The 13147-nt window shown below is 32.6% G+C and overlaps 1 protein-coding gene across 2 annotated transcripts in view; it reads left to right on the top strand.

The window, feature by feature from the left end:
• The window catches only part of Rb1 (RB transcriptional corepressor 1), a 161110-nt gene that overhangs the window by 57375 nt on the left and 90588 nt on the right, over nucleotides 1-13147 (top strand). The window contains exons 8-12 of one of the 2 annotated variants that reach the window (XM_010636998.3): nucleotides 734-793; nucleotides 2242-2384; nucleotides 4476-4553; nucleotides 8629-8738; nucleotides 9920-9997. In XM_010636998.3, coding sequence (XP_010635300.1) covers nucleotides 734-793; nucleotides 2242-2384; nucleotides 4476-4553; nucleotides 8629-8738; nucleotides 9920-9997 — 469 coding nt within the window. The remainder of the gene's footprint in view (nucleotides 1-733; nucleotides 794-2241; nucleotides 2385-4475; nucleotides 4554-8628; nucleotides 8739-9919; nucleotides 9998-13147) is intronic. The other variant, XM_010636999.3, reaches the window with a different exon arrangement.

The following is a 13147-nucleotide window of genomic DNA, read 5'->3' as shown; positions in this document are numbered from 1 at the left end:
TATGACTTTTTGATATATGAACTGTAGTGTTAGTATCAGCGTATCAATGAATATTGGTGAATAATGAGATTGGAAATGTACTTAAATAAATGCTAATGTAATTAAATGCCATTAAGCATTAAATGTCTCTCCTCTTAGACTAAAATTGCAGCCTCAAGAGTAGGGTTCGAACCTCACATATACTCTAGAAATATGTACAGTTAACCAAGGCTGAACTAATTCCTTGCTCTTGAAATGATGAAAGTGTTTAATAGTAAAACTAAAAATAATAGATGAGGGATTAAAAACTTTGAAGTCTCAAAGTAGTGAAGTGGATGAAAGGCTGAAGCTCACTTAGTCTATGTGAACAGTAACAATGGAAAAATGAAGTCTGGAGTAGATTTTTTTTTTCTTTCTGGTACTGGGAATTGAACTTAGGACCTTATGCTTGCCTCATATTCATGGCACCACTGATATGGCACCACTGAGCTACATCCTAGGCCCTGCAGTAGATTTTAAAATTTTTGTTGACATGATTTGGCAGAAGAGGCCAAAACCTTCATTTAGCAGAAACTGTGCAAAGCAGAGGGAGAAATTTTAAAAATTATATATAGAAAGTAATAAATATTTCAAAAATTTCCCACTTATTAAAAATTTCCTTTATCTGCTTTTTTCTTACTTATTTTTCAGTGCTGCAACTTTATAAGTTGAGGTAGCATGTGACTTTAGGTTGATATCTCTTTTTTTTTTTTAGATAATTTAATCTGTAAATGCAATGTTAAGAGAAACCACAATGAAATACTGAATTGGCTAAGTATATGAATTTTTAATTAATTTTTGTTATGGAGATTTTTCAAATGAATACAAAAGTAGGCAGTGGTATAAGTCTTTATATGCTTATCACCTAGTTTCAACACAAACTTATGGCCAATTTATATAGTCTCATCTTCTGCCCAGTTCCCCAGCTATATTATTTGAAGTAAACTTTGCATACTATTTCATCCTTATTATTTCAGTGTATATCTGTAAATGATAAAGACTCTACAAAGCATAATGACTGTACCATTATAACATCTAAAATCCAATTAATAATGATTCTTCAATATTACTAAGTATATGTTAAGTATTCTTATTCTCAATTATCTCATAAATGTAATTTAAAAAATTTTTATAAACTGAATCAGAATGTAAATAAGATCTACAATTTGTAATCGGTTCATAAGCTTTTAAAACTTGTATAAAATTTCTTCTTTTAGCCTGGGGATGTAGTTCAGTAGTAGAGTAAGGGAAAGCCCTGAGTTCATTCAATCCATAGTGTGCACACACAACAAAAAAAGTTCCTCTCCTCCTCCCCAAATTAATTTATTGAATAAGGAGAATGGTAGAGTGCTCAGCATGTGGAAGGCCCTGGGTGCAATTCCTAAAACCAAAATAAATAACCAAACAAATAATCACTTTAGTATCCTGTTGAGTTTCCCACAGGAGTGTAGTTTAACATGCTTCTTGTAAGTTAGGATTAGAAACTTCTTGGTTGCGTCTAGAAACAAGAAACAGTTCTTTCACTTAATTGTCATTAGTAGTAATCTCTTTAGTAGTTGAATCTATATTCAGTTTTAATCTGTAATGTTGAAAATAATCCAGGGGATTTTTTAAAAATCAAAGCTTATTACTTTGGTGTATTTACATAGCTATCTTTGAAAAGCATCATTTATTAAAACTTCTAAAATTGTTTTTATACTCTATTTAGAAATTCAATCCATAAATACTTGCTATTATTTTTTAGGCTCTGATACAGAAAACGTGTTGTTTTTGGGGCCAGAGATTTAGCTCAGTGGCTCCAGTGCCTGCCTTGCAAGCACAAGTTTGGTCCCTGGTACCAAAAAAAAAGAAAAGAAAACATGTCTTTTTTTTTTTTTTCTTAAAAAATAAGTAGGACACACTTAGAATTTGTTTTTAAATTGGTTGTTTCTATGGACCTGTAGGTATTTAGGTATTTTACAGTTTTGGGGGGATATAAGGGACAGAAGAGTATAGGGATAGCAAAGGCTATCAGTAAATAATAATTTATTAGAAGTATTCAGTAAATAAGATGAAGTTGTTACTGTTATAATGAAGCCTAGTAAGAATAATCAGTAGTGCCAGGATTATTTCTCACTTTTCTAGTTATAATTAAAATATTAAAACAGTTTTACTATAATTAAAATATTTCATTATTTTATATGATGGAATGTGCAGTTCTTATCTAATTTACTATTTTTACAGAATCAGCTATAATTCCAATTAATGGTTCACCTCGAACACCCAGGCGAGGACAGAACAGGAGTGCACGGATAGCAAAACAACTAGAAAACGACACAAGAATTATTGAAGTTCTCTGTAAAGAACATGAATGTAATATAGATGAGGTAATTTTCCTTTGTGATTGCTTTAAAACAGCTAAAATAGATTTAGATATAAGTTCTTCCTAATGCATTGTATTTCTTGTGTGGTGAGTGAGCATGCTTTTTTTTTATTAGTGCCAACTCTTGCAGTAGAAAAATATTTAGGGAAAAAATTCTTTTTCATATCCAGTTACTTTGCTTTTAAAGAGAGTAGCTCCCTCACTGTGAAATGACTGAAATGTGTATTAAGACAGAAATCTTCACTTGTATTTCTTCTTTGATTCCACTGAGTTTACTAATAAAGTACCTCTAACATGATAAAATACTCTGCCAAGAAACTTAGTGTTTTGGTTCAGTGACAAGTGATACTGAAATGGAATTTATGTTCAGCTTTCTATAACTACCTTCTAAATATACTAAATGTTAGTGGCTGGTGTAGAATACACATACATAATTGGAAATTACTTAGCTTGTTCACAAATCTGAGATGTTGGAGTTGGAAAGAATCTTACAAGTAATATAATCAGCTTCTTTTTTAGTGATAAGTAAGCTACCAGAGATAGATAGCTCATTACTAACAGAATCTACACTGAAGTTTGGGATATCTGGTACTAGTGCTCCTTTCATTCTGCTGTGCTGTTCCTTCTTAGTTTGTGATATTGTTTGCCATTTCCTGCCACTGGATAGCTGTGTGAAATGTTGAAATTTCTCTGTCAACTCTGGGAAGAAATTAAGGGTATGTTTCCAAAATCTTAAGAAGTGCTAGAATGACTTATCAAGGGTACTGTGATTTATGTTAATTTCAATATATAATGATAAATTAAATTTGTGTAAATATACATATATACTTTTACTGTTCTAGAATCACGGTTACCTTTATAAATAAGTTGACATCTACAATGAAATGTTTCTTTTTATTCCAGATCTGTTGCTTATCCACAAAATAATAAACAGTAGTAAATGTAGATTTTCTGATTCCTGGTTGTTAATTCTCTGGATTTCATAAACATAAAATTTTAAGATTAGGAATAATTTTCTGAACTTTTCATCTTAGAATTTAGAGTCTATAGTTGTGAGTATAGTTAATTAAAAACTTTAGTAATATTTTAATTAACTGACAATTGTCTGAACTTAGCACTTAAGACTATGTAAATATTGTCTAGTCATACTAATAATTACCTCATAAATATTCTAGGTAAGTGGAAGTTAATTAGAAAACAAAAGTAGTAAGCATTTCAGAGACTTACTTCTTACAATTTATTTGTAGAGTAGAAGATAAGAACTGATATTAAATTACTCCTATCTTAATAACTGTAGACTTCAAGTTTGGAAAGGAAGCTAAATAAAGAAAAATAGGTTGTTTAAAATTCTATAATGCATTGCAAGTGTAAAATGACCAGGACTATAATAACTCCAGATGTTTTGAGTTTTTCAATCCATCGTTTACTGTATGGTACTTTTGTGTGAAGTAGTTGATAATCTCATGAAACACTTTTATTTGGTTTTAAAATGAATTGTTGAGTATTTTGTGTGCGAAATTGTTTTCCTAAATTTATGCTTAAAAAATTGACTTTGTTTTTGGCTAAATTGACTTTGCTGTCGAATGACCTAGGGTAAAGTGACTCAAAATGTGTGTTGTGAAAAAAAAACCACAGGCAGTATAAAGAAGTGAAAAAAATTCTGCTTCTGTAGTAAATTAGATTGTAACTCCAACTCTTATCACCTTTGCCTGTACAACTTTGGTCAAATTGCTTAATTTATCTGAGTGCCCTGTCTTTTGTCATTGGTTAAATGAAGAATATTGAACTTGATTTCAATGGCTTCTCTTCCTATAAATACTATTTCATTAAATATTCCCCATTTCCCTCTGTTTTAGGACTTAGAATCTGGCTCACACATGTTAAAAAGTAAACTAATTATAGGGGCCGGGGATTTATATCAGTGGTCCGCTGGCTGCCTTGCAAGTGCAAGGTCTTGAGTTCAATCCCTGGTACTCAAAAACAAAAACAAAAACTAGCTATAAATAAGTATTAGCTTGATGTATGTCACTGATCAAATGAGTTAACACTTTCATTCTTTTAAATGTTAATGGACATGTAACTTTATCTTTTTCAGGTGAAAAATGTTTATTTTAAAAACTTCATACCTTTTATGAATTCTCTTGGAATAGTAGCTTCTAATGGACTTCCAGAGGTAATTATGAAAATTTAATTAAAATAGATATGTTTGAGACTTTGGAGTATAGTTTTTTTTTTTTTTTTTGGTACCAACGATCAGACTCAGGACCTTGTGCTTGCAAGGCAGGTACCTCACCACTGAGCTACATCCCTAGCCCAGTTGTCTACATTTCTTAAGACCAGTTTTCTGTATATCAAAATTTTTTACTCAAATCTAGCTAAGTACAGTTATGAAATCAATTTTTGTATGATACCAGAAAAAAACTTTTGAACATATGCAAATGTATAAATAAATATCATTTTGCAATGTGTATTAGAAATTTATTTTAGCTAAAATTTTTTAAAAATCGGAGGAAACTGGATAAAGAAGATGTGATTTTCTATAAAATGGAATACTACTCAGCCATAAAGAATGATAAATTAGATTCATTCATAGGAAAATGGATACATATTGAGAATATACTCCTAAGTGAAATAAATAAGTCACACGTGTAAATACTGAATAGTTTTTCTGGTGTGAAAAACTATAATAGTACATAAGATCGTAATGAGATAATTGACCATGTGAAATAGGCAGAAAAGGACTAAAGGTGTAGGGAAAGTGGGAAGGGTAGGGGAAAGGTAATAAGGGAAAAGAAAAAATATTAGAAAATGAAAAAATGGAAATAAAGTGTTTGTAAATGGGAGGGGAGGAGGGGGAAGGGAGGACAGGGACAAGGGGAAAAAAGGAGAACCAAGACCTGTCATGTAAAGGTACAAGATCCCAATAATGAATGTAATTGTACTGTATACCTAAAATATACCAATAAACTTGATTTTAAAAAAAATTCTAAATGCCATTAAGTATCTAAATATGCATAAATAAATAGAAGCTAATTTCCTTTGCTAGGCATTATTAAGCATAGGATCCATGATTAACATTTTGTCATTGCTGTAATTTGGAATGTCTCCTTTGAGTTCTTTTCAAAACCACTTCAGCAGCAGGGGATTTAGCTTAGTGGTCCCGAGTTTGATCCCTGGTACTGAAAACAGAAACACTTCAGGTCATGAACAATGGTGCACACCTGTAATTCCAGCACTCTGGTTGGTTGAGGCAGGAGGAATACAAGTTCATGCCTAACCTGGGCAATTTAGTGAGACTCTATCTCAAAATAAAAGTAAAAAGGGATGGGGTTATAGGCAGTCTCTAGTTCCATAAAACAAAAAAACAACAAAATGGAGAAAGAAAAACCACTTTATTGAAAATAAATTTGGTTGAAGTGATTGATTGTATTGCAGAAATATTACCTAAGTGGTATACATTCTATATCTGCCTGTTTCTTTTCATATTTTGCCACAAATATCTTTTCAATGAGAACAGAACAACTGAGAACTTTAGATGGTAAAGTGAACTATATGGTGAAAAGATAATCAGTGATAAATGAAATCAGCGATAAAGCAGTGTTTTAGTATATATGCTGCTGAAGTGAGCACATAGAGCAGTGTTTTAGAAGTAGATAGTATTAATCACCAAGAGCAAGGACATGAAATTTGATAGCTACAAGTTTGATAGCTATTCTGTAGCCTGACTTGGTAGCTAATTCTCAAATTAGTTGACTTATTCAGCAAAAAATTGTTGACTGCTTAATATGTGCCAAGCATTGTGCTGGTAACTGTTAATACACAGATTAATTCTTGGTCACTATCTTTTGGATGTTAATGGGAGAGGCAAACAAGGAAATAGAACATTACAGAAGTCATTTGGGCTCAGTGGTTCCACCGCCTACCTTGCAAGAGCAAGGACCCGAGTTTGATCCCCGGTACCAAAAAAAAAAGAAGTTTCTTAAGTGTGCCCAAGGTTGTGATATTTCTGAAGAAAGCTATATAATCCAAACTGAGTTAGATAGGTTTCTTGGAAAATTGTTTGGAAGTTATGTGATGATTTCTGAGCTGAGTAAGCCTTATGAGACATGGCATTTCCAGGAGTTGGACTTTGTACCGTACATGAAAAGGCTTAGTGATATCTGATGGTATCGCCTCATCAGTAAACTCCATATAATCCTGTAACACTGGGATACAGGGCAGAAGAGTGGTAAAGATACCATACCAGAGAGGCAAAAAGGGACCAGGTATAGTATTAATGAATGTTGTTACTGCTTTTGTACCAAAAGATAGGCTATTTGCAACTTTAAAGAATCTTAGTTGTAGTAATCTTTTTTTTCCCCTTAGATAGGATAACAGTTTTAATAGAAATCTTAAAAACTAAGTTTTCCCCATATTTCATATATGACAGCTAATGAATAGATGATTGATTACTAGTGCTTCACTAATAGAGCAGGAATAATGTAAATTAACAAGCATGAATGACTTTTCTGCCTAATATACTTACACAGATAATCATAAAGTTTATATTTTACTAAATTCCCTCCTCATACACTATCATAGTTATTTTTTCGTCAATAAGACAAAATACCCAACACCTGCACTTTAAAGTGAGAGAGTTTTCTTTTGGCTTGAAGTTTCAGCCCTTGTTTGGCTAAATGCATGGTAAAAGTATGGCAGAGATAAAGGTACCTAGTATAAGGCACCAGAAAGCAGAGAAAAAGGAACTGGGAACAAGAATACTCCCTTCCAGTGACCCACCTCCAGCCAAGTCCCACTTCTGACAGCACTTGCAGTTACTGAATTCATTAGTGGATGAATCCACTAATAAAGATAGCATCCTCATGACCCAGTCACCTTCCAAATACATGATAATTTTATGGGACATTTTAGATCTAAACTGTAACGCACTACTTTTAGAATGCAATTTTAGTTCTCTCAGCTTGGAAACACTTTGGCTTTAAAAGTCAAAAGAGCAGCTGGGAGTGTAGCACAGTGATAGAGTAGCCTGCCTGAGGTCCTGGGTTTTATCCCAGCACCAACAAACAAAACAAAGGACACAGTAGCTTGCCTAGAGTTGTTTACTGGGCATTGATTTTCAACATATGATTAGAAAATCATAGATCAGTACTGTTAAATAATATAGATTCTGTCATTTGAAAACAGGTTCATGTCAGTTGGGCTAATTATTTGATCTGTTGCCTGAGATATTAAATTGAAAAGAGGTGGAGTGAGCCAAAAGATTTAGAAAAGATTGGTAGAATGAGAGGATTTGCTACAATATTTGAAAAAAACCCTGTATTTTATATTAATAAATGTAGAAGATTAAAAATGAATATATGTGACATTTGGACAATCTTGGAAGTTAACTGATTATTCTATAGGTTGAGAATCTCTAATCTGAAATGTGAAAAGCACTGTCAGATCTGGAATTTTTTTGAGCACTAATATAACCATAAGTAGAAAATTCTGTACCATGAAACATTGTTTCATGCACAAAATTATTAAATATATAAAATTACATTCATTCTATGCAATAATGTATATATAGCTTTGTTTTTATTTATTTATTTTTTTTAATTTTGGCACCAGGGATTGAATTTGGGTCCTTGTGTTTGCGAGGCAGACAGTGGAACCACTGAGCTAAATCCCCAGCGCCTAATAATGTATATATAAAACAAATGAATTTTGTTTTTAGATTTGGATCCAATCCCTGATATCTCATTTTATGTATACAAGTACTGTGTTTCAGAATTTTAAAAAATACGAAATCTGAAGCACTTTTGTTCCCATTTTGGACGAGCTACTCAATTTATGGTACCTATTTTTTTTTTTTTAATCTTAAGTACCATATTGTGGCATTAGTAGTCCTCCTCAACATCAAGTTGTAGTAAATGGAGTTCATGCATAAAGTAGGCTTAATGGCTGGGGATTTAGCTCAGTGGTTCTGCTGCCTGCCTTGCAAGCACAAGGATCTGGATTCCATCCCTGGTACCAAAAAATAAAAATAAATAAATAAATAAAATAAATTGAATAGGCTTAAAATCAAAGGGGAAAAATTTTGCAATTTTCTGTACTTTTAGATAGGCTTTAGTTATATATTATGCAAATTCAATGTGCACTGTAAAATTAAATGTATATTACACAAAAATTCTTTAATGAAATTTGTTTCTGTATGCTGTGAGATGTAATAACACAAAAGACTAATTGTAAGTATTTTTTCTTTTGAGGTTGAAAGTCTCTCTAAACGATATGAAGAAATTTATCTTAAAAACAAGGACATAGATGCAAGATTATTTTTGGATCATGATAGAACTCTTCAGACCGATCCTATAGACAGGTATTAGACATGGTATATTTTTATAGGTACGTTTTTGATAATAGCAATATAGGCAGATTAAGTTTTTATTAGCAGCAACTTAGAATTTATAAAGAAAAGATTAACAGTATTCCTATCATATAATTTAGTAACAAATAGCAATTTATGTGAATTGTGCTTCTCAGCTGTTACCTGTTTTCCCAGTAGCTTAATAATAATTTTTTTTTTTTTGGTACTGGGGATCCAATTTAGTATCTTGTGTTTGCAAGATAGGAACACCACCACTGAGCTAAATCCCTGGCCCAATAATAATTTTTAAAATGTGCATCAAAAGAAAATGGTTGAATTTATTAGTTTACTAAAGTGGTGGTCTCTTTTTTTTATTCATCTATAGTGGGTTACTTGGTTTTTGTAAATTAATGCAAAAATATATTCTCTTGAATTATTAATATATTTTTCTTGAAATGTAACTCTTGAATCATCCATCCTAAAATATGGATGGTTGGAACTAATTATAAAATGTTTTGCTGTTGTTTTTTTGGTGCCGGGAATCAAACCTTGCGCTTGTGGGGTAGACTGCGGAACCACTGTGCTAAATCCCTGGCCCAATAAAATGTTTTTGACTAATTAAAAGTAAAGTTAATTTTGTGTCTTTTGTATGAAATATTTTAATATAATTTTAAAATGTTAACATTTTGGAAATTAAATGCAGTAAAATGTTTTAAATTTTATTTTATTATTTTTAAGAGTAGGAAAATTTATTGGGGAATAGGAGTAGGTCCTGAGAGACAAAAGGAGTCCCAAATGGGTTGCTGAATGTTTTTAATTTTATGTAAGCAGAAATAAAGTGTTTAGAAGGCATCATGCATTGGAAAACTTGAGCTTCAATATTTTTGGCTTCTCAATAACTTGGTTGTTAATACCACTAGCAAAACAAATCTAAAACTTTCAAGAAAATACTTAATAGTTGGTGCAACTCTTTGTCATAAACCTAATGGAAAGAGACCCACACTGAAAAACAGTGGTGAAAACATAAAAATTTATTTAGGTACTGGTTGAATCACCTATTTCCTCTTTCTTCTGTCATTCACTACCATTTTATTTGAGATGTTATGAAGCAACAGCAGGTATCATATACCTTTTTTGATTCATAAGGCACAAATTGTAAATTTTCTGCTTGAATGACATTGCTTGTTATTTAGTTTTGAAATGCAGAGAACACCACAGAAAAGTAACCCTGATGAAGAGATAAATGTGATTGCCCCACATACTCCAGTTAGGTATGAATTGTCTAATTTTAATTTAAAATTCTTTAAGTTTGATGCTTTATAGTATTTTGGGTTTGTTTGTTTGACTTATTTTATATTTGTATATGCATATAACAAATATATGATGGATATTCTTTGTGTCCCATGTATTTTGTGAGTTGCTTATGTTACAAATATTAGACCTAGTTCTATCTATTCTTTTTTTTTTTCCATTGAGTTTATTGGTACTTTTTAGGTATACAGTAAGTTACATTCATCATTGGGATCTTGTACCTTTAAACGACAGACCTTGGTTCTCATTTTTTCCTCTTACCCCTTCCCTCCCTTTACCCCCTCCACCCTCCCCTATTTACAAAGACTTTGTTTCCGTTTTTTTCCTTTTTGCATATTTTTTCTTTTTCCTTATTTCCTTTTCCCTACCCTTCCTACTTCCTCTACACCTTTAGTCCATTTCTTCCTATTTCACATTATCACTTATACAGTTTCGATCTTACTTACATTTTTAGTTTTTCACACCAGAGAAACTATTCGGTATTTACACATGTGTGTACTATTTATTTCACTTAAGAGTATGGCCTCAATATGCATCCATTTTCCTACGAATGATTCTTGTTTCTCGTTCTTTATGGCTGAGTAGTATTCCATTTAATAGAAAAACCACATCTTCTTTAGCCAGTCTCCAATTGATGGGAAATTAGGCTGTTTCCAAGTTTTAACTTAGTTATTACAAACTGTGCTGCTATAAACATGGGTGTGCATATATCTCTGTGGTATAATTTCTTTAATTCTTTTGGGAAGATACCCAGCAGAGGGATAGCTGGGTCAAATGGAACCTGTAATCCTATTTTTTTTAGGTATCTTCATATTGATTTCCACAGTAGTGGCACCAGTTTGTGCTTGCACTAACAATGGAGAAGGTTCCTTACTCCCACAACCTCACTAGCATTTGTTATTGGTTGATTTCTTGATAGCAGCCATTCTTTCTGGGATGAGGTAAAATCTCAGCATTGTTTTCATCTGCATCTCTTGAATGACCAGTGATGTTGAATTGAACATTTTTTCATATATTTATTTGATGCTTTTACATGTTTGTCTGAGAAATTTCATTTAGGTTGCCTATTTTTTAATTGGGTCTTTATATTTGGAGGGGGCTGATTTTTTGAGTTCTTTATATATTCTAGATAATAGTCCTTTGTCTGAGGAACAGCTGGTAAAAAATTTTTCCCACATTGTAGGTTGTCTCTTAGCTCTGTTGGGGGTTTCTCTTGCAGTGCAGAAGCTTTTTTTTTTTCTTCATTGAGTTTATTGGTACATTTTAGGTATACAGTACAATTACATTCATTATTGGGATCCTGTACCTTTACATGATAGGTCTTGGTTCTTATTTTTTCCCCTTGTTTGTGCCCTCCTTCACCCCCTCCTCCCCTCTCCATTTACAAACATTTTATTTCCATTTTTTCATTTTCTCATTTTTTTTTCTTTTCCCTTATTACCTTTCCCCTACCCTTCCCCTTTTCCCTACACCTTTAGCCCTTTTCTTCCTATTTCACATTGTCAATTATCTCATTAGGATCTTACGTAGTATTACAGTTTGTTCACACCAGAGAAACTTTTCGGTATTTATACATGTGACTTATCAGAAGCTTTTTAATAAGATGAGATCCTAGTTGTTGATCCTTTGTGCTAGTTCCCATGCTACTGGGAATTTGTTCATAAAGTCTTTTCCTATGCTAGTGTCTTTGAGAGTTCTGCCTAACTTCCAGCAAATTTAGTGTTTCTGTTTTAATATTTAGATCTTTAATCCACTTTGAGTTTAGTTTAGTGCATGGTGAAAGATAAGGGTTAGTTTTAATCTTTGGCAGGTTGAAATCCAGTTTTTCTAACATCATTTATTAAAAAGGTTATCTTTCCTCCACTGAAAATGGTTGGGTCCTTTGTCAAATATGAGGTAGCTGAGTACATCTGGAGTTGTTTTTGTGCCTTCCAGTCTGTTCCACTGATCCTCAGGTCTGTTTCTTTGCCAGTACCATAGCTTTGTTATTTCATGTTGGCGATTGTGATATCCTCTGTTATGTCTCTGTTGCCTAGAATTGCTTTTGCTATTCTAGGTCTCTTCAGGTTCCAAATGAATTTTAGGATTATTTTCTGTAGTTTTGTTAAATATACTGTTGGAATTTCATTTGGGATTGCATTGAATCTGTACAGCAGTTTTGGTAGTATGGCCATTCTCACTGTTTATTCTTCCTACCCAGGAGCAGGGGATATCTTTCCATTTTCTTATATCCTCTTGGATCTCTTTTTCTAGAGTGCTGTAGTTTTCAGTATAGAGGTCTTTTGCTTCCTTTGTTAGGTTGATTCCTAGATACTTCATTTTTTTGGATGTTATTGTGAAAGGAATTGTTTCCCTAATTTCTCTCTCAGTGAGTCTGTTATTTGTGTACAAGAAGGCTATTTATTTTTTGAGTGCTGACCTTGTATCCAGCTACTCTGCTGAAAATGTCAATTAAATCTAGAAGTCTTTTAGTGGAGTTTTTTGGGTCTTCAATGTAGAGTATCATATCATCAGCAAATAATGACAGTTTAACTTCTTCTTTTCTTATCTTTACTGCTTTAATTTCTTTCTCATGTCTAGTTGCTGTGGCTAATGTTTCCAGAACTATGTTGAACAGGAGTGGTAATAGTGGACATCCTTGTCTTTTTCCTGATTTTAGTGTGAAGGTTTTCAGTTTTTGGCCATTTAATATGATGTTGGCTGTTGGTTTTTCATAGATAGGCTTTATCAAGTTGAGAAAAAGACCATCTATTCCATTTTTCTGCAGGATTTTCATCATGAAAGGACATTGAGTTTTGTTGAATGCTTTCTCTGCATCTGTTGAGATAATCATTTGGTTTTTGTCCTTGACTCTGTTAATATAGTGTATTACATTTATTGATTTGTGTATGTTGAACCATCCATGCATCCCTAGAATAAATCCGATTTGGTTAGGAGTATGATCTGCTTGACGACCCTGTCTATTCTGTGTGCTAGTATCTTACTGAGGATTTTTGCATATGTTCATTAGGGATATTGGCCTGTAGTTTTCTTTTTGGTTGGGTCTTTCCCTGGTTTGGGAATCAAAGTAACACTTGCATCCAGGAATGAATTTGAAAGTATTGCTTCCC

Source organism: Fukomys damarensis, unplaced genomic scaffold (genome assembly GCF_012274545.1).
Source record: "Fukomys damarensis isolate Sample0158 unplaced genomic scaffold, DMR_v1.0_HiC HiC_scaffold_38, whole genome shotgun sequence".
NCBI classification, from domain to species: domain Eukaryota; kingdom Metazoa; phylum Chordata; class Mammalia; order Rodentia; family Bathyergidae; genus Fukomys; species Fukomys damarensis.
The sequence above is the reverse complement of the archived record's forward strand: the minus strand, read 5'-3'. Positions and strand labels throughout refer to the sequence as shown.